This window comes from Excalfactoria chinensis, chromosome 14 (assembly GCF_039878825.1).
Source record: "Excalfactoria chinensis isolate bCotChi1 chromosome 14, bCotChi1.hap2, whole genome shotgun sequence".
In the NCBI taxonomy this organism is placed as follows: domain Eukaryota; kingdom Metazoa; phylum Chordata; class Aves; order Galliformes; family Phasianidae; genus Excalfactoria; species Excalfactoria chinensis.
Genome location: NC_092838.1, coordinates 8,664,410 through 8,692,329, shown reverse-complemented (window position 1 = coordinate 8,692,329; position 27,920 = coordinate 8,664,410). Strand labels below are relative to the sequence as shown.

Genomic DNA, 27,920 nt, shown 5'->3' with positions numbered 1-27,920 from the left:
GCCGCGTTCTTACAGCGCTCCGCCCGCCCCGCCGTACGCACGGACGCCCCGGCGGCGCACAGTGAGAGCGGCTGGAGGCTGCCCTGCGATACCGTCACATTTATTACATTATAAAATCAGAAGCTTTCAGATTTACCGTATAAAACAATCACAGTCCGGACAGCGAAGGAGAAAAAAACAAAACAAAACAAAACACCAACAAATGAACCGAACCGTAACCGAACCCAAAGAACCGGAATCGGATTTCCTCCGACCCGACACAAAGCAGGACGGCCCGTCCCCGGCCTTCACACCGGAGGGTTGATTTATTGCTTCATTCGCTCCGTGCTGCACCGCTGGGCGCTGCCGGCGAGCACAGAGAAGGACGGAACGGGAAGGTACCGAAAGGAACGGGGAGGTACCGAAAGGAACGGGGAGGTACCGAAAGGTGGGACGGGGAGGCGGCCCTGAGCGCCTGCTGGCACTGCTCGCCTGATGAAGCCAAGAACCGTCAGCCTTCCTAACGGCAAGGACGCAGAGCTGACTCTTGTTCCACCCGGTGTCCACGGGGCCCTTTCCAGCTGGGCACCCCCAGCACGTGCTGGTACCTGGGGCTGCTCCTTCCCCAGTGCAAAGGCAGAGGCTGGATTAGCAGGCAGATTAATTAGGAGACGACGAGATTAATTGCAAGAAGTTAAAGTGCAGAGCTGAGCAGAATGCTGGCTGCTGTTCAAAGCAAGGAAATGTTTCCTATCAACTCGGAAGTGTTATCCCTTGTTAATAGCTCTTTCCTCCCCCAAAGGGGAGCTGGCTTTGCAGGCCAGTTCTGAGCAGTACACACACCAGGCAGGAGCTACGCTGGATGAACCTTCACCTTCCCCAGTTAGCACACACGTGGTGTTTGATCCCAGAGGGGGAGGATATGCACCAAGTACTTGGGTCACAGTTGTATGGAAATCAATCAGCTTGCAGCAAGCCAGATCACAGGCTGCAACAAAAACACATGGACATCAGCATCTTAACTCTAGTATAGAAAGGAGACCTTTGTACAGTCCTAAGCTGCTCTCCCTCAGCCATCCTCTGCGGCTGGAATAAACAGGCAGGGAACCGTGTATTTGAGCCCTTATCTATATAATAAGGATGGGCAAAGACTACTTTCCTAGTTGCCAGTTCTGTTTCTGGTCTTGCTTTCTTACATCTGAGTGCCCTCCGATAAGGCTAAGGTGAGACTGATGAGCCCAAGGTGACTAAAGCTACCTTGGGAGCTCATGGAGGTGGCTCTTGGAGGGACTGGGACGCTGCCAATGGCCTGGGAGCAGCCGTGACTGCAGCACACACAGCCTCTAAGCCACAAGCAGGGGTGGCACAGCTCCAATGTGATGCTGTATGCAAGCACAGGAAAGGTGCTGGGTGCAGCACACCTTCAAAGCACATGTTAACAAGCCTGCTGTAAGACCACGCTGTGCTCAGATGACTGCAGAACTGGAGCTGCTCTAGAGCCCTGAGTTCCAGTTCAGCACAGGTTGACCCCAACACAGATACAGAGTGAACTTTTGCTGTCCAAAGGTGCAGGACCTGGGGGTAGTGTAACTAATTTAACTTGCAAGTGAAGTGCCACAGCCCATCACCAACCACACTGGAGTCCTGAGGGACACTGCCACCTACGTTAGCTGGGCAGAGCTCCTGCACCCACAAAAGGAAGGAAGACAGCAAATACCTGAACATGAAGAAAGGAAGGGGAACAGCACAGTTGCCTGGCTCCTTCCAGATGAACTAAGAGGGACAAAAGGAAAGCTTAGGCTAAACTCGCTGCGCTGTGTGTTTCACAGTTCAGAGACAGATGCTCCTGATGCTCTTGCATATGCCCACATTTTTTTTCACATTCTTGGCAAGTCTGATCCTGAAGTTAGGGCCCAAGCTCAGGTCTTGTTCATCCCCTCCAGAATCAGGACTAGGTAAGAGCAGCATCACCTGTTTCACAAAGAGAGGGGCTCTAGACTCATGTAGGATATAGCAATCAGCGACCCAGTGCATGCTGAGATCAGTTCCCTCCCTTTTAGCACCAGGAGCACCCAAAAGCATCTACCTCTAGGTCGGGGCAGTCTGTTCTTCTGTTGATACAGCAAATTCTGATTGCAGGATAGCAGGGGAAATCTCTGCCCCACAGACCTCTGCTAAGAGAGCGAGTGCAGGGGAGAGCCCTGCAGCATCTGGCTCCAGGGCAGCGTGGGCTGAGCCCAAGCCTTATCGATACAGTAGGAAGGGAAGAAGGGTTGGCAATTTCCCCCAGGGCCATGGAGGAGGTGGTGGACAGACTACTCCTTGATTTGGAACCACGAAGAGCCTGCCCCATCCCAGCAGAAAAGCGGAGGGGGCCTCAAACTTGCCTTCACAAGACAAGCCCACCGTCTTCATCTTTAAATCCAGTCTAGAAAGAGCACACAAGAAGATAGCCAATGTGCTACAGAGGGGCAGCCCAGGCTGGCCTGGCAAAGAGCAACCTTACCAGCCCTTCATCTCTGGGATATGGAGCCAAGCAGTTCAGGTGACAGCGTAGAGCTCCTCACGGTCATTCTGGCAGATCTGATAGCGACACGTGAGCTTCTGTGACCAGGCCCAGGGCTTCTTATGCTTGTCCCGAGGTGGAAGCAGGAAAGCAACACTGCCAGCCACCAGTATGTGCCAGATGCTGTGAGTGTAGTAATAGTTCTCATTGGTTTCCATGAACGCGTATACTGAGATGGCGATGAAAGCCAAGGTGATCCCTGGGAGGAGGTAGAAAACCCATCGCTTCCACGAGGAGGGGTAGCAGTGCCTGCGCTTCACTCCGTGGTAAACCTGGAGGTGTGAAGGAACAGAAGGGTTAAAGTCTTCATAGCAAGAGTGTATACCTCTGGAAAAATTCAGCCTCCTCCCTCCACCTTGGGCTCACGTGCAAGAGCCCACATCCAGGTGTGGCACCAAAACCCAGCAGGCAGAGGGCAGTGCTGATGCCACAGTTCCTGTCCAGGGCATGGGCAACAACCAGTCATGCTGGCATTACACTCCAGCCACTGGTGCGATCTGAATTGGAGCTGCAGCAGCAGAGATCCATAAGCAGGGGATTTCTGAGATACTGGAAGGATGGAAGGTAAATTCCTTGCCCCGCACTCTGTCCAACAGGGTGTTTCAAGAAAATCAGGCCCGTGTTTGGATGGGCTGGCATCCAGAGCCTGCTCTGCCACCATTTTCTCTGGAGGGGAGCAAAGGGCAGTAGGTTATCTGGCTGTCATTACTTACCCATGCTGAGATCATGATGACGAGGGCAAACAGGCAGGGACCCATCATGTTCCACACCCCTCTGCGGTCCAGCTGCAGGGACATGGCGATTAGCAGTGACCCCAGGACAAAAAGAACCTAAGAATGAGACAACACCACTAACATCAGCAGCTCATCCTCTGCCAGTGCACGGCTGGCCATGCCAAAGGCCTAAGACAGGGAGAATTTTATCTCCTGGTTGGCCCAGCCCTGCATGCACACATGATTCAGGAGCACCACTTTTAGAAGGAGAAACTAGAGGATCCACAAATCTTTCACCTCAGCCCCTTCAGGGCCCAGTACCTACTAACAAGTATTCAGGCTCGCAATGGAAAGTCCTAGGATAAAACAACACTGGATTAAAAATTAGAGCGGCATTGGAGGACAGTCTTTGTTACCAAGACGGGCTATTTAGGGAACCTTGCAAGCAGCAGAGGAGCTGCTGAATGTGCCGTGCTACCGAAGTGCTGCCACAAGAGGGCACAGCATGGCCACCTGTGGCTCGGCCGGCTCACGCCTGGCCCTGCAGCACGATACCCACAGTGAAATCTTGCACTCACGTATTTCAGAATCTTCTTCACCCGGGACATGCACAAGATCGTCACCCAGATGGACACCACAGAGCCCAAAAAGTCACAGTACTGCAGTGTGTCGTAGTCCATAATGCACATCACAGCGATGCCTGGCTGGTCACATGCATGGTAGAACTGGAAGAAAAACAAAGGTTAACTTGAATCCAGCACCACCGCACAGCTCTGTGTTAAGGAGCAGAAGAATGGTAGCCAGGATCCCTCCTGGCAGCATCCCCAGGAACCTCCACTAAACCAGCACAGCATTGCGGAAAGCAGCTGGAGAGCAGCCATCACTCCGAACCCTCCCAGCATTGTGCTGTGTTCCCATCTCAGTTCCCTGGGGTCTGCTCACAAATGGGAGCACCTGCAGCACGGCTGGAAGACTCCAGTTCAAATAACACTTCATCCAAGCTCTGAAGGGACATGTCCATGGAGGTGCATGTCCAATGAAGGAACTTGTGGAGCTCCAGGATGGACTGCTCCACAAAAGCCTTTAGTCCAACTCAGCAGGCATTGGACTAAGTGCTCCCCAAATTCCTGATGCTAAGGGTGAACTGGCAGGGGACCTGACAAAAGTTAATTCCTACCGTGGAGAAGAACATGGTGTAGGTGTAGACAGAGGCCTCTACCAGGTAGTATCGATAAACAGCAACCACTATTGCCGGCAGGAACATGAGGTTACTCAGTGTGAGCAGGAGGGTGGCCAGGTTCTGTGCGCCGACAGACTGGGCCTTGGTATCGTCTGTGCAGCTCCACCCACTCCAACCTGCAGAGCAGAGAGGCCTGTGTGGATCTCACACCCCACTCTGTACTCCCATAGAACTCACCCCAGGAGTATCCCGAGCCTTGTCTCCACTGCTGTAGAAGGCAGCACATCAGGAGGAGGAAGGACAAATACGTGCCCTGTTGGGAGCCCATCAGAAGCCCAGCATCTGGGGCAGCTCACAGATAGACTCCTGTTTCACCCAAACAGTATTTACACTAAGCAGCTGACTTTAATTGTTTTGATGTTTGCAATTGCTGTCTAATGTGCTCTGCTGCCACAGCCCTGCTTGCCAATATGCTCTGTCAGCCACTTAAATGGTTAAAATTACTTTTATATTCAAGATTAAGATGTTCATGCCCTCCTTTTGGAGAAAGGTCAGTCACAGGGCAGCCTGGGTACTTGCAGGCACTCCAGTCAACAAGGAGAGTTCAGAGTAGAATCCATCCCATCACAGTGCCATGAGAAACAAACCCAGCAGCTCTGTCCCCTTCCCCCTGCTGTCCCTGCAGAGCCCACAGGAGGCTGCTCTCTTTCAGTTTATTTCTGGGTCATGAATATTCAGCTGGGGCATTTTGCTCCAAGTGATTCAGCAGAAAGCTGTCCTCAGCCTGATTCCTCATTTCCCCTGGGGTGCTGAATGCTTCCCAGAACATGGCACTCTTTGAGGAAATTAGGATGTCGTTTTCTGTCACAGTCCAAGCCTAGAAGCAGAACTGCAGAAGAAAGCAATGGCGTCCTGGATCAGGTCCAAAGCAGCAGTGAACCACGTTTCACCTTGCCCTTCTGCTAAGAACAGATACAAGGATCCATCCAGGCACAGAACAGCTATCATCTTCCCTAAGCAAGTGACTCCCGCCCAGTTCTCTCATCCCATTATAATTAGCAGCTGACACAAATGTGCCTCCTCCAGGGGCACCTCTGAGCGTAAGTGTTGGCTTGCATCCTGGCTCTTGGCATGAGACAGAGCACCACAGCAAATCACAGAGACTGCCAGCCCATCTCATCACATCCTGTACCAGGACACTACGTAATAAACTGCCCTGAGAGACACAGGCTCTGATGCTGACACTTTCAGGCAGCCCTGCCAGCATCCTGATCTCTTTGGGGATGCTCAGAAGCACCTCTCAAGGCCACTGGGGACTCAAAGCTGGAAGTAAAACTGAAGTAAATTCAGCTGAAAGTTGTCTTCAGCTTGATTCACTGTTCCCTATGGGCACTTCCCAGAATCTGACACTCCTCAGGGAAATCAGGACGCTGCCCATAGAGTGCACCGCGGGTACAGAGGGCACTTTGGGCAGGCACTGTGATTGCAGGTTGTTTGTGACAGCTGTGACAGTCCCGGCTATTTAAACAACAAAATGGAAGGATGTGGCCTCCTAGGAAAATGCACTCACCAGCTTTACAGCTGCAGCCAGCATAGAGGTAGCCGTGTCTTCTCAGGAGGCTGCACTGTCCATATGGCCCACAGTCATTGAAGCAGGGGGTGAGGTATGCTATGACGGTCACTTTGGCTTCTGCGGTGTTACATTCACTGCAATGAGAACAGGCTGTTGGTACCCTGGCCATTCTGGGCATCCTTGTGCCACAGGAGTACTCTGCTTCAGGGATTCTGAAGGCTCTTGGCCTCACTGTGTCCTGCCATCCTGCTCCCACTCACATGAGCTCTCTCTTATTTCAGCAGAGGGACCTGCACACCACAACCAGCTGTGGATCGGCTTCGTCGCTCCCAGGAGGAGAGAATCCTTTTCCACTCAGACTGCCAACCAATGTACAGGCAGGCCTCAACTCTTCTACAGACTACTGTAACAGTCTCAGATTCTCATGAGTGGTCCTCAGACTCAGCAACTGCCAGCACCATTCCACAGAGCATGCTTGGCTCCTTACACAGATGAGTCACCAGGAAGGCAAACTGCTATATTATGAGAGCAACTGTGCACATTTCAAAGACCCCTTGAGGAAGTAACAGCGTTCTGATTTACAACACTGCTCTCTCCAATTTATCACCTCAGCACGCATCTGGGAAAGCTCATCCAAGCAGACTCTGCCACCCTCATGCAGTCAGCGTGAGACACAGCAGGTCAGCATCAGACAAGCTGCGTGAGGGCTTATCAGAGAGCAGCACTGCCACTCATCTCTTTTCTTCCTCTCTGTAGCCACTGCTTTACTGCTACCACATGTATTGAGCCTGCAGCAGAAGGCAGGACAGTGGGAGGCATTTGGTTTTGCTTAAGTGAGACAAGGGCAGCAGGACCAGGAGGTACAGTCCTTTGTCTCAGCCTCAAGGCTGGATAACACACCAGACTCACCTCTGGCCCTTCAGGCAGATGAGCTGTAAGGAAAGGAACCAGTCATCTGTCTGTGGGTACAGGACAATCAGCATTGCTTCCGCAGAGGACGTGCTCAGACTCAGAGGGTAGCCCTGGAAGAAAGCTTGAAGAGAAGAGAGTGATGTGATATGCCAGAACTTGGGGAGAAAGGCCTGCAGCAATCCTTGGCTGAGAACAGCTGCACAGAAATCAGATATTCCAACTGCTCCTTACCCCCATCCTCACAGGGCCCTGGGGTGTTGAAAGAACCTGCCTGGACAGCACAAGGCAAGTGGAAAAGCCTGTATACTTGCCTCTGGGGAGACCTCATTGTGGCCCTCCAATATTTGAAAAGAGTGTATAAACGGGAGGGAGCGTGGCTGTTTAAATGGGTGGACAAGGGGGAATGGTTTTAAATGGACAGGGGAGGTTTAGTTAAGATACTGGGAGGAAGTTTTTCACCCAGAGGGTGGTGACGCACTGGAACAGGTTGCCCAAGGGGGTTGTGGATGCCCCATCCCTGCAGGCATTCAAGGCCAGGCTGGATGTGGCTCTGGGCAGCCTGGTCTGCTGGTTGGTGACCCTGCACACAGCAGGGGGTTGGAGCTGGATGAGCACTGTGGGCCTTTGCAACCCAGGCCATCCCGTGATCCTGATATGATTCTATGATTCTAGTCCTCCAATGCAGAGTTCAGCCTCACTGCACACCAGCAAGGCCCTGACTAGCCCCAAACCTGCCAACAAGGCTGGAAGAGACTCAGTTGCTAACTACAGTTACAGTTTAATTGATGGAGCCTGGCTCCTGGTTCCAGACTAGCATCTGCACTCTTATACTTCAGGGCATTTGCCAGAACTGAGTGATGAAGGCCTTAGGAGAGCTTGTGCCAAAATAATCTTGCCCAAAACACCACACAAAGGACTTGAGTCAGTTAGCACCTCCTAAAAGCAAAGGTCTAATAGCTTAGTCCTGAGATTCTGTAGTTGAGCTGGTGGTGGTTGTCAGTGGCTCTCATACCTGTGCTGCAGTTCTGTGTGGAATTGAGAGACAGCACCGGCGAAGCAGCACTCACACATGCAACCACAGTGGCATTGGCCTGGCTCAGTGACGTCTGTGCAAGCAGAAAAATATCCCACATCAGAGCAACTCAGTGCTACCCCCCACACCCTATTAATCTCTCACATTGCTCACAATCCATGGGAGCAGCAGGTGATACTAAAACCCGCTGATCAAAGTAATCCATCAATTCCCCAGCTCTTTCTGGACCAACCTGCATTTGCCTCACCCTGCCCTATCACTGCATTATATTCTTTGTGCTGAAAGGCACAGGAAAAAAGTTTCCCAGGGAGACTGCATGGCTGGAAATACCTCGCAGATGGAATATTTACACCAGCACATCACTTCAGCACAAATCCATGGTGGTAGAAATAGGAGGCAGACTGACATCAGGGCTGAGCTGTGCTCCAGCTCTCAGGAAGGCATTAACAAGCCCTTGCAACAAGCTTCCTAGACACACTTTCAGAGAATTAATTTGTAAGTGCCATCATAGGAGTTCGGGAACCAGTGACTCAGATAGGAAGTCTCTGGGTTTCCCTATCAGTCTGCTCTCCTGGCAACAAGGCTCTAGGCTTCCACGGAGGAGATGGAAAGCAGCTGCATCTCCATTTCCTCTGCCACCACATTCCAGCGAGCTGGAGCATTTGAATTGGAACTGGCAAGCAGTAAATGACGTAAGTATCTAAAACAGGACAAGAGTGCCTTGCAGCATCAAGAAAGAAAGGAAAATAGTCCCACTGGTACCTACAACCCCTCGAATTTTACCCAAGAGCTGGGACAAGGTCAAGCACTACAAAGAGAAGACAATCACATGAAGAAGTCTACTGCACCTTGTTAAGCAGGAGATTCACCACAAGGGAACCCCCACTATCCATGCCACTGTTCAAGTTGAGGAGAAGGAGGGTTGGAGAGTTGGAGTACACGGCTACACTGGGACCATTCAAGAGCCTGTACCGCACAGATACCACATCCAGGTCCTCACGAACAACAGGCTGATTCTGGAGGCAGAAGCTCCTCTGGTCAGAAGCATTGCGCAAAGCCATTCCTGTAGGAGTGGGACTCCCTGATCCAGAACCAGCCTGGCTCTGGTTTAGACTGCTGAAGTTAAGGAATGAACTGGTACTTCCCGGTCTACAATCTGTTAAGCAGAAAAAGGGAGAGGAATCAGCACAATCAAGACTAGCACCCCAACAGGGCCTCAGTAACTTCAGACCTTCATGTTATAGCACAAACTGCGGGGTATTTCAGTTGGTTCAGGCACTGCAGAATTTACTACAGATCCTGAAAGGCACTGACTTTGCTGGGGAGACCCTAGAATCAGCGTCCAAATGTGGGACACTGACAAAAGCCAGACAACTGGTACAGTGAATGACAATATTCTGGAGCTGCTGAGAAACAGTTGGGAAGCAGAGGAACTGGAGAAGGGATAATACATAGCATCATAACACATCAGTGTATCCAGCAGACAGGGAATGTTCACTAACATTAAACCAAACACTGCTTTCTCAAACATCCTGATTCATCCTTGGATGAATACTGGAGCCTACTCGTTTAACCCCCAAGCAACAACCAGATCATAGCCCTCAAGATTATATCCAGGCAAAAAGCATGCTGGGGAACACAACACACTAAGCACAAAGGCACAAGAGACATAGCAGACACAAAATTCTCTCTGGTCTCTCTCCCACATGAAAATGGAAGCTCACCTGTGAAAGAAGCCAGCATCTCCAATGACACACTGGCATTGGCAGTACCAAGGCTCTCCACCATGATCTGCAACCACTTCTCCCAGGGGAGTGACTCCAGGCTTACGCTGCAGTTCACATTTCCTGTGCAGGTGACGATCCTCTGGAAGGACTGTGGCAGTGTGATTGAGCCCAGCACCACCCGCACAGCACATGCTTTCTGCTCACTTGTCACGCAGCTTCGCAGCTCAAACCACATTCTGGCAGTGTACTTGGGAACAAAAACCCTGCAGGAAGAGGAACCAGCAACTTGTACAGTTTGTACTCTGAACAAAGGGCAGCCACAGCCCACCACAGAGTCCCAGAGGCTTTGTGACAAGAATCAGAATGCCCTGATTTGTGTCGTGAATACCAGTCCCAGAAGAGGGGTCTCTAGGAGCTAACAAATTCCCATAGCCAAGCCCTTAAGTCTACCTGCAAAGTCAGTGAAGGGCCCTCATGTGCAGTGCCCACACAGACCTCATCACCCTGCCACACAGAGCTGGTTAAAGGCCCTCGAGTTCATCCCAGCATGGAAGCAACAGTGGCTTACCCCAAGCAGCACCAAGTGAGAAATCTGACCCTCCCACATACAGCCCCAAGTGTTTCCAGATGCTGCTCTCACTCACTTGACATGCAGTGGCTTAGCAGGTGAGACGATGGTTTGTGGCATGGCAACACCAGGCTCCAGAACAGGCATATCAGTGAGTCTAAGCACAAACATATCTGCCTGAAACATATAGGTGCATGGAGTGGAGAAACCCTGCAGGAGGGGAGAGCAGACCGGTCAGATGTGGCAAGACACACTGGACAGAGTATGCTGGCTGTACGAGATGTTACCTTCACTTCAATTACCTTCACTTCAATTCTGCCAGCAGCCTCGGGGAGATGTGCAGCAATGAACCAGTCTCCTGCAGCAGGGGTAGTGATGTTCACAAAGGTGGTGTTTTGCACAGCACTGCTCAGAGTGATACTGATGTTATAGGAAGGACGGACGGTTGCGTTTGCAGGAAAATGAGTGCCCAGTGGGTTAATTACAGGAGGAGCTCCATAGCGAAAGTGCCTGCAAGAGAAACCAGAATCCAAATAAATCACGGGATGTAAATACACGTGCAAGATGAACTGGAATACGAACTCGTGAACAGATACCCCAGTTGGCCTGAGATCAGAGAGGGTGCAGGCTCGAAATAACCCACATTTTAAGTGGAGCACAGAGCCATCATTTTCATTTGGTGAGGACTGGCTGGCGTTACCTTATCTTGGACTTATTCAGAGATTGATTTAACTTGGCTGCTTATTAAGATAAGGATTTACATCATTCCATCAAGCCTGAAAGCAAATTTCCGTAACACTTACTTAGGTAAAGCCCCAATCACAAAACTGCTTTTTTTTTTTTTTTTTTTTTTCCTTTCCTTTTTTAAAAGCAACCATCAGCAAATTCCCTGTATAGCCTGCTAGGCTAAACCGTCAATTAAGAGCTTTCTTTTTATAGCTAAGATCTGCATCTTCCTTATTTCCTCCCCTAAGGAGGGCAGACAGATTAAAACACGCTCACCGAGGCAGGCCTCTGTGACTGACTTCAGAACACAAGAGCTTCTGCTTTCAAGATAAGCATCTCAAAATTTGAACTATCAGAAAAGTAGGAAGCTACATAATACAGGAGGCATTTATTTAACCTTTCTGGGATGCAGAGAGTACAATTGCTTTGGATCCTCTCAAGCCCTTTGCAGTTCTGCCACATCCTCTGGCAACATGCACAGGATCCTAACAGGTACAGAAAGGTCCAGGAACACATTCGTTTCTGAAGAGCAACAACAGCCTCACTGTGAAGCTCTCTCCAGTGTTTCTAAGGCCTCTCTTAGACACTGCATTTGATAGCTCCTTGATCCACTGGTAACAGGAAATGCTCCAACAGGTTAAAACCCACAGATGCAGTGCTAGTGTAACATTCAGAAATGATGTTTGCTCCAAGTGGCGAACGAATTCACAGCCTCCTGCGAACAAACAACTCCAGTCATGAGTGACAAGGACAAAGGAAAGATAAGAAAGGTTGCATGCACAGGCAGTGGTGAGGGGACATACGTACACTGTGACCTCCATGCTGGTGCACTCAGGTTCTTTCCCCCTGGATGCCTGCAGAAGCCAGCGAAGCAGCACAGTATCTTCTGGCACGTGGAAGTGGAAGACCTTGGCGTTCCCATACCAGCTGTAGAAGGACAGCTTCTGTGCACTCTGTGAGAAGTACTCGGAGACGAACAGGGAGCCTAAAAGGGAGAGAACACAGCAGCTGCTGGGGTGGCTGGGAGCAGGCTGCACAGCTACAGACACCCACGGGAGCACACAAGAGTTTTAATGTCACTGGACAGTCATTCAGTGAAAGTGCCATAGGACTAACTAGAGCCTCCATCCATCCCTCTGCCCAGTTATGCTTACAGATCACTCCCGGGCCACAGGTCATTCAACATGCCCAACTACACTGCTGTCATGGTCAGCAAGAAATCAACCAGACTGCAATCAGGGATAGAAAAGAAACGTAATATCAGGATTGGGAACAGGGCAAAACTGCACTGGGAATGGAGCCAAGGTCATTTTGTCCACCAGCAAATGAGGTTCCTCTCAGTCAACAAGGTGAAGAATTTACCTTCATATCTCTACTCAGCCCTCCCTGATGCTCCTTTTCTACTCTGGAATTCTGTGAAATGGAGAGACACTGTGGTAGCTCCCAGACTCAAAAGCATCATTTGATCAGAAAATATAGCAGCAAGTGGTGTGTAGCTTGTCTTCATCTCATGCTGCTCAGGGTCATGTGGAAACACGCAGGACACAGCTGAGTTTCAGTGAGGTGCCAGGAAAAGAGGAAAAAAGCATTGCTCAGGCAGGAGCAGAGCCTTGGGTTGTACTTTGTGCCAAGAGGAAACTAATCCGAGCAGGAAATACGATTCATGCCCCAGAGCAGGATGCATGCTGACCTGAACACACGGCACTGCAAAGAGACAGGAATAGTCATAACGGGTTTAATTTCTTGGCAAATTACCAAGCTAAAGCCTACAGGCACATTGCAAACCCAACTGAGAAAGGAGGAAATAGGAAAGCAAGAAATACCAGCCACACAGCTTTCACTGCTGTCAAAGAATAAGCCAGCAGGAGGATTTACTCTCCAGGGAAAAGGGTGCCAGCAGAACACCCATAGCCACTGGCTGCCCCAGCTGATGTCCTGCATCAGAGCCCATCCAGGGCCAAACGAGGGGATCTGGGTTGGCTGCACCCCAGCACAGGGCAGCACAAACTCCTCACAGAGCAAAGCACAGAACACGGACACTCCTTGCACAGTGACAGCAGCTGTCCAGCTACCACCCTCAGGTCAGGGTTAGGTCACTCTTTGGGACAGTAAAGAGCAAATACCACTGAAGGGACCCTTCAAGCAAACACAGATGTGATGCCAGTATAGTACGGGCTCCCACAGTCAAGAGTGGAGGCAGGAAATCAGCTGTGCTCTCCTACAAACCCAGTCTTATTTCACGCATAGGAACTACAGAAAAGAGAAGCCTTTAATCAGCAGCTTCTTTGCACCCAGTGGCACTCTGCATACACACAGCGTATTCATTTCTGGACGTCCATGGTGACATTTGGGTGCCAGCACAAGCCAAGGGTAGACAAAGACAGAGTAGTAAAGCCTGGACAGCCGTGGTCCTGCCCAAAGGTCACACTGGACAGCCTGATCAGAGACGAACTGTTCTGCCAGCACCCAGCAAAAACCTGCTTCAGCTCTCCAGCCACGCTCTGTATGGCCAACAGCACCCATCAGCAGCTCCTCACCTTCAAGGGGCCACAGAAGGAGAAGAATAACCTATGAGGTGTTTTAGGAAGGAGTAGAGGGCTGGCAGTCTGCAAAATTAAGAAGTCAAGCGTGGGTCACATTAAGGATGGGTCACTTATATTGACTGAGGTGAGCTGCAGTTACAGCCCAAGGGAATGGCACAGACCTGGGCACAGTATGTGACAGCTGACAAGGTGAGCACCTGAGCCCGCAGTACAGTGTGTGGACAAAGTCCAACTACACAGCTCTGCTTGGACAGAACCTACCAGGGCTCCACACACAGGTTTTGCTATGCCAGGCATCCAGGAAACAAGATGAATTAATTCCCACTTCACCCTCAGCCTGGTTGGAGAAGGAAAGGCTACATGCAGGTATAATAGATTATTAGTAAGAAAAAGCCAGAAAGACAGGTCATGTGCAAGAGAGGCATGTGCTCCTGCTCCCTATTTGCATTGAGCGTGCATCTGAATATTGCTGTGCTCTGTATGTGCCTGTTTCTACCCTGTTCTGCACACTCTTCTGAAGCACAGCAACACCTGGGGAGTCAGACCTGACCATCCAGCAATGCTCAATGCTCTTTGAACTGAACAGGGCAGTTGTGAAATCCCTGTGGGAAAGGATGGAAACAACGTAATTTGATGCTGAACAAGAGCCTCCTTCTGAAAGTTTCAAACATGTGATGCAAAAAGCAGGAAAGATTTTAAGGACAAACAAAACATAAGGAGAATCACAGATGAACAGAGGAGACACATTCTTTGAATTGCTGAATGAAGAACCACCTGTGACAGCTTGGATTTGTTCATCCAAGGATTATCTCGTTCTACTTCTAGACATGCTGACTGCTGGTTTCAGAGCTCCCCGCGAAAAGGACGAGGTCCCAGTTTCAGAGCAGATGCAAGTATCTCTGGGGCTTCATAAGAGCCAGCACTTCACAAGCCAGCAGGCACAACCCTGTGCAGAGCTTAGGTCAAGCAGCAGTTCTAAAGGGACATAAAGACTGCCTGAGAACCCTGAGTACAGCTACATAGACAGCCATCAGTCTGACTCAAGACAAGAGATGACTGTGGCAGGTTTTTTGTGTGCTATTTATAATGTAACCCATGTCAAAACCCTATCTTGATGTATCCCAAGACTCCTCACTCCTCTCAGGAGGATCTGATCCTTAACAGTTCTCAGATCCAATGAGGAACTCCCCTGATTTGGCAGGATGACGCCAAGAAGAACCCAATATCGCACCCTGAACACAGGGCAGGTATCTCAGGGCTGGGAACCCACCGAGCAGGATGCCAGAGCAGGGCTGGCCTGGGGCAAAGTGACATCTCACCCTGGCGCCAGCAGCTCCCCGAGCAGTCTGTGTGCTCCACAGGCTATCTGAAGCACGGTAACCACTCTCAGCAGCTGATAACCAGTTACATACACCTACCTCCACATCAGCGTGAAGAAAGCAAACATGCTTCTCCAGCTCCACCACCAGCTGCTGTCTCTCCTCAGGACGAGGCACAGCACTTGGCTAGCACAAGTCCCCAGCAGAGCCCCTGCCATGCACACAGCGGGAGCTCCAGGCTCACTGCCACAAGGAGCAGCCCTTGCACCTCCAAAACCATTGCAACTGCTTCCAGCCCACTCAGAGCCCACTCCTGCCCATCCGCCCCAACGCATTGCCTGAGAAACAGAACAACCACCGCTACACAAAGAGGGGAAAACCTTAAGAGTCATTGGATGGCTTGGATTGAAGAGGACCTCAAGGATCAACCAGTTCCAACCCCTGTGCTGTGGGCTAGCTAACCCCACCAGATCAGACTGTGCATGGCCCCAGTGCCTGGCCCTCCGTGCATCCCAGGATGGGCACCCACAGCTCTCTGGACAGCAGTTCCAGGGCCTCAGTGCCTCCGAGTAAATAAATGCTTCCTAAGATCTTACCTAAGTCTCTTTCAGTTTAAAGCCATTCCCCCTTCTCCGATCACTATCAAGCCACATAAAAAGCCGGTCCTTCTTTTGCTTACAGGCTCCCTTCAAGCACTGGGAGGCCACACTGAGGTCTCCCCTTGTTCTCCAGGCAGAACAAACCCCGCTCCCTCAGCCTGCCTCCAGGTGCTGCAGCCCTTCGATCCATCCAGGCTTGGACCCCGATGTCTCCAGATGAACCAGCCTGCTCCAGAAGGAGCACAGCGCTGCTCTGCTGAGCACACAGGAGTTTACATTGAGCACAAAGCTCAGCAGCTCCCAGCAGCTCCTGTTTCGGAGCAGAGTGCTCTCAGCAGCCCTCACACCGCACTTGACACAGCTTTCTGCCTGCTGCAAAGTAACGCTCAGCCCCGCTGGACCCTCAGCGTGCCCTCCGACAGGCCCGGCCCATCCATCACACCCATCCCAGCCCTGTCCAGCTGCATGTGCACACCCCGGCCTTCATCCCGACCAACGTGCCACACGCAGACCGCGTCCCGGAGCACCAGCTCCCCATCTCAGTGCCCACAATAAACTTCGCCTTCTCCTCACGCCACGATGCGGCCGCAGAGGGACAAGAGGCTCCACCGCCGGCGGTCTCGGGCTGGAGGCAGCACGGCGGGGACCCGCACCGGCCCTCGGGGCCGCGGCCCGGGACAACCATCGCCGACCCCGCCCGCCCCCTCAGCGCGGCCGCTCGGGGCTCCCGGTCGGACGGCTCCGGCCGGCCGCCCCCAGCCCGCACTTACCGGCGCCGGTGCGGTTGCCGCGCCCCGCGGGCAGCGCCAGGAGCTGCAGCAGCGGCAGCAGCAGGCGCAGCGCCGGGCCGGCTCCCCGCGCCATGGCCGCCCGCGCTATCCCGGCATCGCCGCCCGCCGCCCGCCCCGCAGCGCCATCGTCGCCGCCGCCACCTCCCGCTTCCGCCGCCGCCGCCCCGCCCCGCCCCGCCCCCGGGACAGCCGGCACCGCGGCCGGAGCTGAGTCGGTGCGAGGAGGGTCGGCGGCCGTCAGGGAGCAGCGGGGGAACGCTGGGACGAACCGGGAGCGGGGGGCGGCCCTCAACGTGGGGACGGCCCTCGGGATGACATTCTGGTCCTGGGGGAGTCCCGGAGCCCTGACAGCACCCCAGCGCCCGCGGGTAACCCCGGGGAATCCGCGGACCCGGAGCTCACACGGTCCCGGCACGTCCCTCCCCCCCCCGGCATCCTAGCAGCTCCCGAGGCCCCAGGAGAGTGACGTGGGACGGGCTCACAGCCTCGGGAGCGCTCCGAGCCTCTCCCCGAGTCCTCGGGGCACGGCGGGGCACGAACGCTGCCCTGGCTCTCTCTCTGCTGCGGCCGCTCGCAGGCCCCGTGCTGGCTCACGGCGGCAGCTCCCTGACCCTGCCCTGCTCCTCCGCCCCGGGAACAGCAAAGCTGGGCAAACAAAGGGCACGAAGTTCGCCAACATCCTCATCTTCAGGTGCTGGGACGTGGCATCTCCCCCCCCCCCCCGCACCCTGCAACAGCTCTGCCTCTGTACCTCTGAGCCCCTGCAGTGACACCGGGAAGTGCGCATTGCTTTCATTAATTCTTGCCCCGGCCGCTGTGTACACAGGGAACGGGTTATTCGCCTCCTGACGGTAACCTTCCGTGTGTACCGAGGCTGAAAAAATCCCCTTTCCCCACTGACCCACCCCGGCTCAATCACACCAAATCATCACAATAGCATCTTTTGTAGCCCATTCCCGCACGGACGTATTGTTGCCCTGCTGTCACAAGTCGGCTTGGCCTTTAAAGTGAGGACATGATCTCACTTTTGTTCTGCCTCGAAGGAAATGTAAGTAAATAATGGTGACCTGTCCAAATTCCATCCGTGGAGCTCTAGCTGTGCTGACCCATGAATTTCGGTAAATGCACTTCGACTATTAAAACAAGACACTCAGCTGCTCGACTGTTGAAGGAGGCATAAAATCTTCCTGACGAAGCAGCTGCACATTTTGTTGTACTGCTTTCCGTGAGTCCATCGCTGGGCTCCTCCTGGCTGTAAGCAGAGATCACCGAGCTGGCACAGCCTGCTCCCATAGCCCTGTTTGTCTGGTTCTGGTACAAGCAGTTAAAAAAGGCAGAGCTGGGTGGGAAATCCAATTCTCCATCCACCTCCAGCTCCAGGCTGGCTGTGTTGTGTCTGCCTTGCAGCTTGTTGCCTAAGTGAAATCACAGTGATCTTCTGGGAAGGAAGATTACAGTGAAGAACTGCATCTCAGGGACATGGATCAAAAATCTGAGAGCTGTAGACTTTAACTCGAGATAGAAATATCAGACTTTATTCCTTCATTGCGGGGGAATGAGGAAAGGTTTTCCATTGTAGTGTGTGGGAAATGCAATCCAGCAGTGTCCCAGGGCTTTTCCCATGCATCAAATTCACTGCAGGTTGGCCTTCCTTGCTTTGCTCTGGGAGCCCCACCTTTGGCTGGCCAGCAGCAGTTGACTCCTAGGATGGCTGTGCAGTTCTGGTCTCTAAATCTATGGACACAGTGCATGCAGAGAGAGAGCTCAGATCAACTGAGTGTCCTGAGGGCAAGTGAGATGGGCATGGGGAGCTGCGGTATGATGGTGGTCTGGGAAGACTGGGGTTTGTCAGGAGGGGGCACAGAAAGGGCCTACTTTACACAGTCATAAGGGGAATGTGGATCTGACGCTCACTGGATTCTGCAGTACTGGAATTAGAGGCCATCGATGAGTCCAGTAGATTGGTTTGAAATGGGTAAAAGGGACTTCATGTGAGGCAGGGAGGGAGAATGAACTTCTGGAACCTGCTGCCACGGGATCCTGTAGAAACAAATGGGGTCAGCAGGTTTATAAATGGGTGAGCAAATTCATGAACAACGGGTCAATAAACAGATGCTGAAGGCAACATGCAGGAACTTACTCTGTGAAATCATTAACTACTGCTGCAGGTGTTGGAGGAGCACAAGCTAAAATGGTGAGGCTTGTGTGCTCCTCAGAGCCATCTCCTATTGCTGAACACAGCGCTGGGTGAGATGAACCATCAGGTCCTGCAGGGCATTACTGACGTTCTCTGTGTCCCTAACCACATTCAGATCATCTCAGGTGGCTGCTGTGTGGTAAGAAGAAGTGTCTGCATGTCCATCCTGTATTGAGAACCAGATTGATCCTTAGTGAACAACGTCCAGCAGGCCTGACAGAAAAGTGCTGTTTCTTCATTGAAAAGGGTTGTCAGTGGCACAGCCACAGTGGAAACCTGGCTGGATCTGTTGACCAAAACCCACACGGTCAGCTACACAAAGAAAGTAGGAAAACGATGTGAGGGAGCTGTGGTAAGTTTCTGCTGTTTGGATGATGGATGGCTCCCATGCTGCAGTGGCAGCCTTGAGAAGGAATATGTGGCCAATGTCAAACTGCTGCAGGTCTGTAAAACCCAAGGCCTGTGTTCTGCCATGGGTGTCTCCAGCAGCAGGGGGTTCCGCATGCTTTGTGCCTTCGTGGACAAAGGGAATTCACGGGATGGGACTTGGATTACTCAGGGGTCAACTCAGAAGGAGCTGAGAAGAAAGTTTTTCTAAGATACTGTCTGTGGCATTAAACTTTTTGTGATGGCAGCGAAGCACAGACAATGTTTTAAGTTCTGGTAATGCTTGTTTTTATCAGCCCTGTTCCCTCTAGGGACCCACGCAGCTGATGCTTGATGTGGCTGCTCCACTGGGAGCAGTCTCTGCTTTCAGGAAAGGAAGGAGAGAAAATACTTTAAGTCCTCCATCAAAACTGACATTATGGTGAAGGAATACTGAGCACACAGGGACATGATCAAAAGACCAAGACAAAAAGTCACAAGGGTCTTAAAGCCTAAATAGAAAACATCCCCTGGGGGAGGTGTTGACGCAGTAGGGACAGGAAAAGTGCTCACAGAAGAGAGAAAATAGAGTCAGCCTTCACTAAAATGTCATTTTTGATAAAGGACTTAAGGTAGATGGATCCTGAAAAGAGTGGATTAAAGTAGAGTTCAATCATTTCGGTGTTACCAGACTGCCTGAAAAAATTCCCCTTCACCTCAGCAACTGATTGAAGCCATTTCACTCCATCCGAATCTTTGAGACATGGCAGAGGGTGATGGGGTTGCAGAATAAGACAGTAGGGTCTATTCTTATTAGCAGGGTAAAAAGTGGAAACCAGGGAACTATAAGGCAGTCAACTTCAACTCACAACTAACAGTGGGACTTTTAATTGAAGTAAGAGATGAGTAATAAGCATTGCTATTGCCAAGAATGAATCATTTTAGATGAGTCTGTTTTCCTTCTGTGACAGATTCCACTTCTTGGTTCAACATCATTATTCACTGTTCCTTCATCAATAACTTATGTGTTGTAATAGATAATACACTTATTAAAACCTCAGATGGGTCTGAGCTGGAAGAGCTGTGAGCAACCCAAAGCATTGGGTTAAAAACGGTTTGGATATATCAGACAGAGAAGTTCAGTATGGAAAGGCTGACAGTTAGGAAAGAAAAACTGGCCAAACCTGAGGCAAACAAGCTGCTTTGAGAGGATGTTTTCAGCAAAAGACCTATAGGTTGCACCTGTAATGGGTTTTACTATTGGCCTGCTGAATGCCAATGTCAGATGCAAACACAGAAGAACCTTTTGTAAACAGGTGATGTTCTCCCTCATCTTTCTAGCAAGGGGATCTCTCAACTCGTATATTACAATCAGCTTTCAGGAAGAAAATTCTGTGTTTTCCGGCTGCTTCTTTGCTAAATGAGGAAGTACATTTTGAATGGGAAATTCTTGCTAACCTCCTCCAGGACGCTTGCCTTCTTCCAGAAGTACATATCACTGTGTCCCTTTCCAGGAAGAACTCTCCAGGGCCAGCTGTATCCTGGGCTGCATCGGGGGGTTGGGGTGGCAGCAGGACAGGGAGAGGACTGTCCTCTTCTCCTCTGCCCTCGTGAGCCCCCACCTGCAGTGCTGCATCCAGGCCTGGGGCCCAGCTCACAAAGGGTATGGAGATGTTGGAGTGGGGTCAGAGGAGGGCCACAGGGATGCTCAGAAGGCTGGAGCACCTCTGCTGTAAAGAAAGGTTGAAAGAGCTGGGCTTGTTTAGCTTGGAGAAGGGTCCAGCAAAACCTCGTTGCTGCCTTCCAGTACATAAAGGGAGCTGATAAACAGAAGAGAGAACAACTTTTTACACAGGTAGATAGTGAGAGGACAAGAGGGAATGGCTGTAAACTAAAAGAGGGGAGATTTAGGTGAGGTGTGAGGAGGAAATCTTTCACTTACAGGGTGGTGAGGTGCTGGGTCTGCTGCCCAGAGCTGTGAGTGCTCCATCCCTGGATGTGACCAAAGCCATGGAGGGGTCCTGGGCAGCCTGAGCTGGTGGGGGCAGCCAGCCCACATCAGGGGTGGAGCTGGGGGCTCTAAGGTCCCTTCCAACCCAACCATGCTATGATTCTGTAGTTCTGTGATTGTAGGAAGCGGGTGATGGGCCTGGGCAAGGTTCCTGTTCCCACACCATGCCCAGCCCTGCCTAGCTGACCCTCCTGGCAGTGGATCTGGCCCCTTAAACAGCATGGGGTTCCGTGCACCCTCCAAGCCTGTACCAGCACCCCAAGGTGTTCAGGAGCTCATCCTTGCCAATGTTGGAGGCTCCAACTGAAAGCTGAGCTGTCTGGCTCTGATAAAGGCACCACGGCTTGAGGCCTCCATCTTGTGGCAGCAGGGACAAGTAGCTGAGACAAAACACTCGGCTGTTTGCAGCATGGCATTCTTTAGCCAGACAGAGCCAAGACACTGCCTCCTCCAAAACACCGGCCTCGCTGAGTCCTACCTGAGGTCATAGCAAGGTGTAAGAGCAACTGGAGGCAGAGGTCTGGCAGAGGTATCAGGGACAACAGACAAACCTGGCACACATCATCCCCCTGCATTGCTCCTGACACATTTCTTTTCATGCACACACATAGATATGCCCCATATGTGCTGCCATTTCTTGCTCCAGCTCCAGGCTGAAGGACATGCATTCCTTTACATGCAGCTTCACTCCACTTGTACAAGCACTATACACCTTTGTACACCTTTGCTATTCTCAGGACTGCAAGGATCCCCTGCAGCAGGGTTTGGAGCAGACCAGATCTATGCAGGATTTGGCACTGGCTCTTACCAGTGCTTGGCGCACCAGTTCCCAGTGCCATGCATGCCCTGCCTGCACCATGCCCCTGCTCCCTGTGCTCCCCCAGAGCAGAGGCTCTCTGCTGTGGGGAGCAATGCCCGTAGTTGTGTCTGGATGGTGTGAGGTGGAAGGGAAGACTGGAGCATGGCCTAGCGGAGTTGTGGTGCCTGAGGCTGGTGATTTATAGGAGGAACTTTTGAGGGCTGGGAGCTCTCTGGAGTCACCTGTGAGCACTGGTCCCTGATGGTCACTGGAGACCATCCCTCCGTCTGAACCCATTCATATGGTACATGCTTCAAGGAATGCGGGGACCTTTGGTAACCCCAGGCTGGATTCATGGTGTGTTTTTTCTGTGCTGGCCACCCTGGGGCTTTCTCAAACCTCCATCTCTGCATTAAGATCCCTGGCAGGGACAGGCTGCGGTTACTCAGCACTTGGCAGGTTTTACCCCCCGAGGTTATCTGCTGTCCATGTCCCTCACCACACCCATGAGCTGGAGGAGAGCCCATGCAGCTCTTTATCAGCTACCTGCAGCCCCCACTGGCTATGGCCATCCCCAGCCCTGCTGTTGGCTGTGATAAGAGCTGGGGGCCACATGCAGCACCCAGCACTGCTTCACCGCCTGTGCTCATCCTTCTGCCCTGATGAGGTTCACAGCCCAAAGAGCAGGAACTGAGCCCCAGGTGCGGATGGTTCCTATTGGAGTGCTGTGGTCTTCCCCAGCCTGTCTGCCTGCTTGGTGTGCCCTGGGACCCCCACAGGTGGCATGCAGCAAGGTGTCAGGAGATGGAAGCAGAGAAGTCCTATGAGGACAGTCCGTAGGCCTGCAGAGAAAGCTGCCCCAGTGCAGAAAGTCCTCAGCTTGTCCTTGCTGTGTCACCACACAGATGGTGACAGAGGCTGGGAACTGTTTCCCACCACCTCCTGCAAGCCCTTTACGAATGAGATCTGTTTCCCTGCAGTTTGGGCTCCATGGGGTAAGGACTGCATGTGATCCCAACGTGGGTATGTGGCTCTGCTAGGAAGCTCAGGATGGGCTGGAGCTGTGGGGGACCCTCAATAGCCGCTCTCCATAAAGCCTCCCTGTCCACCAGCACCTGTAAGAACTCTACTCATGCCCACAGACAGCAGAAATGCATCTGTCTTCTGGGCACCACCACCCAAACATCATCCAAACATCACCCAAACATCACCCAAACATCACCCAAACATCACCCAAACACCACCACCCGAGCCCATATCCTCCACAAACCCCAGTTCAGCTGCATGGAGCCCCAGAGCAGATCCCTCCCACTCCCTCCCCACAGGCAGCAACCAGAGCAGGACACCAGGGCTGGAGCACAAATGCAACAGATTTTATTTCATCTCATTTGGCTGCTTGCTGTTGGAGGGCTGGCGATGGGTTGCCCCCAGCTCTAGCCGCCGTGCCGTCTTAACGGTACTTGGCGGTCAGCACGGTGCCCACAGCACACAGGAACTTGTCCAGGGAAGCATGGACCTCCGGGGTCAGGGCAGCAGGGTGGTGGATGGCCACCACCACCAGGAAGCATTGGCCCAGGAGCTGCAAGGCAAAAGGAGAGGGTGAGCGAGAGGGTGAGGAGAGGGGTGTCCACATGGCCCAAGAAAGGGCTGCAGCAGGGGCAGGGCAAGTTGCCCCTTCCCAGACACTCACTTTGAAGTTGACAGGGTCCACGCGGAGCTTCTGGGCGTGGAGGTCGCTGAGCTTGGAGAGGGTGCCTGCGATGTCATCAATGTGGTTGGCAGCCTCGATCAAGGCAGTCACTACTTTCTTGCCATGCCCCTTGATCTGAGCTGAGCCGTGTGACACATCAAAGTGGGGGAAATAGGTCTTGGTCTGGGGGTAGGTGGTGAACATCCTGTGGAGCACAGTGAGTCAGGGTCAGCAGGGCAGGAGGGGAGGGGGACGGGGAAGACAGGGAGGGATAGAACATGGACAGCTGAGGGTGGGAAGAGAGTCAGGGATGGACAGGAGAGGGGCAGCCGGAGAACAGAGGACACCTACCTGTCCAGGGCCTCGGCTCCATACTCCTCAGCATGGCCGGAGATTTTGGTGAAGATGCCCTTGACGTTGGTCTTGTCAGCAGCGGACAGCACCATGGTTGGACCTCCACGTTGGCAGCCCCCAGCACGGGTGCCCCTGCAGTCTGCTGTTGGCCTTATATACTGTGCTGGCCACGGCCCGCCCCCCAGCCCGCCCCATAGATTCTGGACCCCATCCAGGCAGGGCTGCTGTCCTGCCCCACCCACGATACTGCACAGGCTGGGGGGGTTGGACCCCAGCATGAGCTTGGGCTCGATGTTAGGGTTGGGGCAGTGTGATGCTGGCATGAGCTGGATTTAGGGTTAGGATTAGGGTTAGTGTCTGCACCGGCATGGGTTGAGGTTAGGGTCTGTGTGGGGTTAGGGCTGAGGTGCCAACAAAGGGTTCCTCAGAAGGCCAGAAGGGATGTGTTCTGCCCAGGAGGAGCAGGCAGAGTAGAGGGGACAGCAACATGGAGTCTGTAGGCTCAGGAGCACTGTGCAAGCCTGTGCCTCAAGGAGTTGCCTCTGTAATGCCCTGTGCATGTGGAGACTGACCTCTCCAGCACAGCCTATGCACACATGCAAACTGCTCCAGTGCATGCACTGTCCCTACACACCACTCTGCAATGTAGCCCCTGCACACCACCACTCCTTCTCACTTCACCTTCTGTTCTCATTCCTTCTGCACTCCTCACACCAGTGCACCCCAATGCATCTTCATGTCTTGCTCCCTCACCCGCAGCTGCATCCCTTTGCAAACAGACCCCAGAGCTCCCTCTGTCCCAGTCCTTGCTGCTGTGGTGGCTCTGACTGCTGGAAATGGGGCACACAGCAGAGCCGTGGGGTCAGTGCCAGATCCTGATGCAGGCACTGTCCTGCAGGAGCTCACAGCAGGGGAAGAAGGGAATGTATGACCAGAGAGGCCCCCAGTGAGCTCTGCGTGTCCAAGTGGTGAAGGTGAGGAGGAAGGTGAGAAGGATGAAGATAAGGAAGGCTGGAAAGGTGAAAATGGTTGTAGTGGTTCCAGTAGGTTCGAGAGCTGGTGGGGGAAGGGGGGAGGGGGGGGACAGTTTACACCCATGTTTCCTCCATTTCCAGCAGTTCTTATCATTTGTGTCTGGGGGAGATTAGCTTGACCTGGCACCATGTCAGAGCACAGGAGGAGGGGAAGAGTGGAGGAGGGGGGCTGCTCTTCTGGGAAGCAGATGCTGGGGAGGCTGTGTTTGCTGCCCGTGCACACGTCAGTGGGGCAAACTGCAAAGGAAGGAGAGCTTCTCAAACTGAAGGCACAGGAATAACTGGGTGCAAATGAACACAGACACGCTGAAATGTAGACAGTGCTTCGGGGTATGGAGGAAAAACACTGCATGTTTGGGATTGTGCTCACAGGAGCAGGGCATGGCATGGGGACTCCCTACCAAAGTAGGTGCTGATTCCCTGGTGCAGCTCCCTTCATTCCTCACAAACCTTCAATTCCTCTGGTCGCAGCACAGAGCAAACCCAGGGCTAGTTTACTATCTTATAACCCATCACCTCCCTCAGATCTAAAGCACCCCCTCCAGATGACAAGCACAGAGGCAGGAGTGGAAGGGCCCTTCTTAGGCAGCTGCTAGAGAGTTGAGGCTCAGGGACTTGAGGCTATGAAAGGTGTTTGTACTTCATGGTTTACAGTGGATTTTTTTTCATTCTATGAGCTTGTTTGGTTGCCCACAGAATCCATGTGGGCATTTAGCTCCCACAGCTTCCCAGTCATGTCCTAAACAGCCATGCTGATATTGCCAGGAGATGGCAATCCTTTCCCCATGGAAAATCATTCAAGGTTTTCAAAGAAAACACATTTGGCTTCACCCACCCCAAGTAGGTTTGCAGGCATGGGAAGGTGCAGACTGAGCTGCGTCCTCAGAGTCCTGCTACCAGCTTCAGGATCACGTTTAACCAGCCAGGCCCCATGCCAGACCTGCTGGCATCTTCCTTCCTCCCTCCCTCCCAAGGGGTGCAGGGAAGCATTGAGTTTGCCCCAGCCCACCCTGGACCCTTGTGCCCTGTCCCCAGACCCAGCACACATGGACACAGTGCTGCAGCAATGGTGTCTTTATTGAAGACTTGAAGTTGTAGATGGTGGCTCATCTGTACTTCTCAGCCAGCACAGCAGACACGGCAGACAGGAACTTGTCGAAGGCAGCATGCACCTCAGGGGTGTAGTCTTTGCCCATGTGTGCGGCCAGCACCACCTGGATGCACTGCGACAACAGCTGCAAGGCAAACAGAGGCTCAGTACCCTTGTGGAGGGCTCTCAGCCCCAATCTGTCCCCCCATCATGGCTCTGGTAGCACCCCTTGCCTCCAGCTCAAGACCCCAGGGCTCCAGGACCCTCTGACCCTCTGACCCCTTTAGTCTAGGACACCCTGACCCCAAGACCTCCAGGACCCTGTAACCCCAAGACTCCCTGACCTGAGGACCCCCAGGACCCCCAGACCCAGGCTTTTGCTTGCCTTGAAGTTGACAGGGTCAACACGCAGGTTGTAGGCGTGCAGGTTGCTGAGCTCAGACATGGCCTGGCTGAGGTTATCAATGTTCTTCACGGCGTTGCCCAGGGCAGCCAACACCTTCTTGCCATGGCCACGGATCTGGTCAGAGCCGGGTGAGAGGTCGAAGTGTGGGAAGTACGTCTTGGTCTGTGGGTAGGCGGTGAACATCCTGCCGGAACGAGGCTGGTCAGCTCTGCTGCCCCACACTTCCCCCTGGCCCAGCCCACACACCCCAGCACTCCGGGACCCAGCTCGCACCCCTTGGCTCCCACTCCCCAGTTCCCACCCTGCCAGGTGCCCCTGGGCCTGGCTCGCACCTAAGCAGAGCCTCAGCTCCGAAGTCCTCCTGGTGGGAAGAGGCCTTCTCCCAGGCCTGCTGGATGAGCTTCTTGTCCTCGGCAGTCAGCATGGTGGCAGCTGATGGGGCGGGCTGGTGGCTGGTAGCAAGGTGTGGTGGAGGAGCCTGTGGGGCCGACCTCTTATAGCTCCCTGTACACCCGCCCCGGCCTTATCTTATCCACACGGAGGGGCCGTGGCCGTGCAATGCGGGGAGCAGGGAGCGGCGGTGCCTTGGGGGGCCCTGACACCCACAGAGGGGGCCCTGAGGGGGCACTGCTGTCCTGCCTGCCTTGTCCTACCCTCCCCTGCCCTGCTCTGCCAGCTGGATAGGCCCTTTGCACTGCATGCACAGGGGATCCCAGGCAGCCCCTCGCAGGGCTGGGGGAAGGCATGCATCAAGGCTGCACCCTGCAGTTGGCAGCCACTCTCCAAACAAGGAGCCCCTGGGCTTGCTCCCCTCCCGTGCCACCTTTGCCCTCTGTGTGCTGCCATCATCTTTCTGCAGCAGCCCAGAGAAACCTGGATGAGGAAGAACCTCCTTTTTTGGCACCTGGTCTATCCAAAGTCCACACCTGCTTGCTCATGAGGCCTGGACTTATTGCCTTGTTCCCATCCCAGTGTGTTCTCCTGCTGCTCTCCATAAGACAGGACATCCCATAGGGCATGCAATGGTTGGGATCTGTCATATCCCTCATTGAGCCTCTGCATGAAATCACTGATACAAATTTGAGCTTAGGGCTGCTGACCTACACTGTAAATCGTTGATTTAAACATTTAGGTTACCCTGTGACCCACCAAGATAGGATGCTTTAAAAACTTACTGCTCACAGAAGGTGCCCTGCTTAACATCAGCAGGTTTAGATCAGCTCAGTGGTTTAAAACTTTCACATCTTATCTCTCTTCCCCTCAGCCCAAATACAGTGCGTACATTTTGTAAACGAGATGAGCACTGCAGCTTTTAGTGACAATTCATGCTTGTTTGCTTGAGGCTTTGCACACATCTTTTCATGTCAAAAGTCTTCTGAGACCTGCATGAGCAGCGAGGGTAACCTGGTAAGGATCTCACTGGAAGAGCAGGGATATGGCTCAGTAAATCAAGCTGGAATCACTCAGCCCTTAGACATAGACACCTCCCAAGATGCACAGGATGATATCACAGTTATTGGCCTGCCCATAACACGTGGATCACTTAGGTAGAGAGCACACCAACAAACAAAGGAGGGGCTTCTGAATCTCAAGCTGTTCTAACACTCCGGGTGTTTTGTGTGTGTGTGAACAGGTGATGTGTACAGCTGTAAAGTCTTGGACGTACTTTGGAAGGGGAAACAAGGATGCAAACAAAGAAATTCAAGTATCTTTTATCAGCTGAGATCTGGGGTATTGGCCAGGA

The 27,920-nt window shown here is 52.8% G+C and overlaps 3 protein-coding genes across 5 annotated transcripts; all 3 read right to left on the bottom strand.

The window, feature by feature from the left end:
- Window positions 1-83: 83 nt before the first annotated feature.
- PGAP6 (post-GPI attachment to proteins 6) lies at window positions 84-16,369 on the bottom strand. Of its 3 annotated transcripts, XM_072349365.1 has the most exons (14): window positions 16,209-16,369; window positions 11,785-11,962; window positions 10,554-10,761; window positions 10,328-10,461; window positions 9,681-9,946; window positions 8,805-9,112; window positions 7,936-8,029; window positions 6,921-7,044; window positions 6,009-6,145; window positions 4,436-4,614; window positions 3,837-3,983; window positions 3,259-3,375; window positions 2,486-2,817; window positions 1,819-1,950 (listed from the first exon to the last, which is right to left on the bottom strand). In XM_072349365.1, exons 1-13 carry the CDS (start codon window positions 16,300-16,302, stop codon window positions 2,521-2,523), a joined length of 2,283 nt encoding a protein of 760 aa, XP_072205466.1. In that variant the 5' UTR covers window positions 16,303-16,369; the 3' UTR covers window positions 1,819-1,950; window positions 2,486-2,520. The 3 variants fall into 3 exon arrangements, with proteins under 3 accessions (XP_072205465.1, XP_072205466.1, XP_072205467.1); XM_072349364.1 differs by having other exon boundaries at window positions 84-2,817; XM_072349366.1 differs by lacking the exons at window positions 1,819-1,950; window positions 11,785-11,962; window positions 16,209-16,369 and adding an exon at window positions 11,375-11,555 and having other exon boundaries at window positions 2,373-2,817.
- Window positions 16,370-22,954: 6,585 nt separating this feature from the next.
- LOC140258668 (hemoglobin subunit alpha-A) lies at window positions 22,955-23,783 on the bottom strand. The gene is made up of 3 exons (XM_072349172.1): window positions 23,644-23,783; window positions 23,293-23,497; window positions 22,955-23,181 (listed from the first exon to the last, which is right to left on the bottom strand). Exons 1-3 carry the CDS (start codon window positions 23,736-23,738, stop codon window positions 23,053-23,055), a joined length of 429 nt encoding a protein of 142 aa, XP_072205273.1. The 5' UTR covers window positions 23,739-23,783; the 3' UTR covers window positions 22,955-23,052.
- Window positions 23,784-25,739: 1,956 nt separating this feature from the next.
- Window positions 25,740-26,659, bottom strand: LOC140258683 (hemoglobin subunit alpha-D). Its single transcript, XM_072349203.1, has 3 exons — window positions 26,509-26,659; window positions 26,156-26,360; window positions 25,740-25,915 (listed from the first exon to the last, which is right to left on the bottom strand). Exons 1-3 carry the CDS (start codon window positions 26,598-26,600, stop codon window positions 25,787-25,789), a joined length of 426 nt encoding a protein of 141 aa, XP_072205304.1. The 5' UTR covers window positions 26,601-26,659; the 3' UTR covers window positions 25,740-25,786.
- Window positions 26,660-27,920: the final 1,261 nt, after the last annotated feature.

Bases quoted from the DNA above. Each gene is read 5' to 3' on its own strand.
- PGAP6 (XM_072349364.1), bottom strand. From the start codon at position 16,302: ATGGCGCGGGGAGCCGGCCCGGCGCTGCGCCTGCTGCTGCCGCTGCTG. The intron at 10,762-11,784 runs GTACGTATGTCC...TTTCTCTTGCAG, and splicing joins ACCAGCATGGAGGTCACAGT to GCACTTTCGCTATGGAGCTC. The intron at 2,818-3,258 runs GTAAGTAATGAC...TCACACCTCCAG, and splicing joins TCATCATGATCTCAGCATGG to GTTTACCACGGAGTGAAGCG.
- LOC140258668 (XM_072349172.1), bottom strand. From the start codon at position 23,738: ATGGTGCTGTCCGCTGCTGACAAGACCAACGTCAAGGGCATCTTCACC. The intron at 23,498-23,643 runs GTAGGTGTCCTC...TGTGCTCCACAG, and splicing joins GGAGCCGAGGCCCTGGACAG to GATGTTCACCACCTACCCCC. The intron at 23,182-23,292 runs GTGAGTGTCTGG...TTTGCCTTGCAG, and splicing joins TGGACCCTGTCAACTTCAAA to CTCCTGGGCCAATGCTTCCT.
- LOC140258683 (XM_072349203.1), bottom strand. From the start codon at position 26,600: ATGCTGACTGCCGAGGACAAGAAGCTCATCCAGCAGGCCTGGGAGAAG. The intron at 26,361-26,508 runs GTGCGAGCCAGG...TCGTTCCGGCAG, and splicing joins GGAGCTGAGGCTCTGCTTAG to GATGTTCACCGCCTACCCAC. The intron at 25,916-26,155 runs GCAAGCAAAAGC...TTTGCCTTGCAG, and splicing joins TTGACCCTGTCAACTTCAAG to CTGTTGTCGCAGTGCATCCA.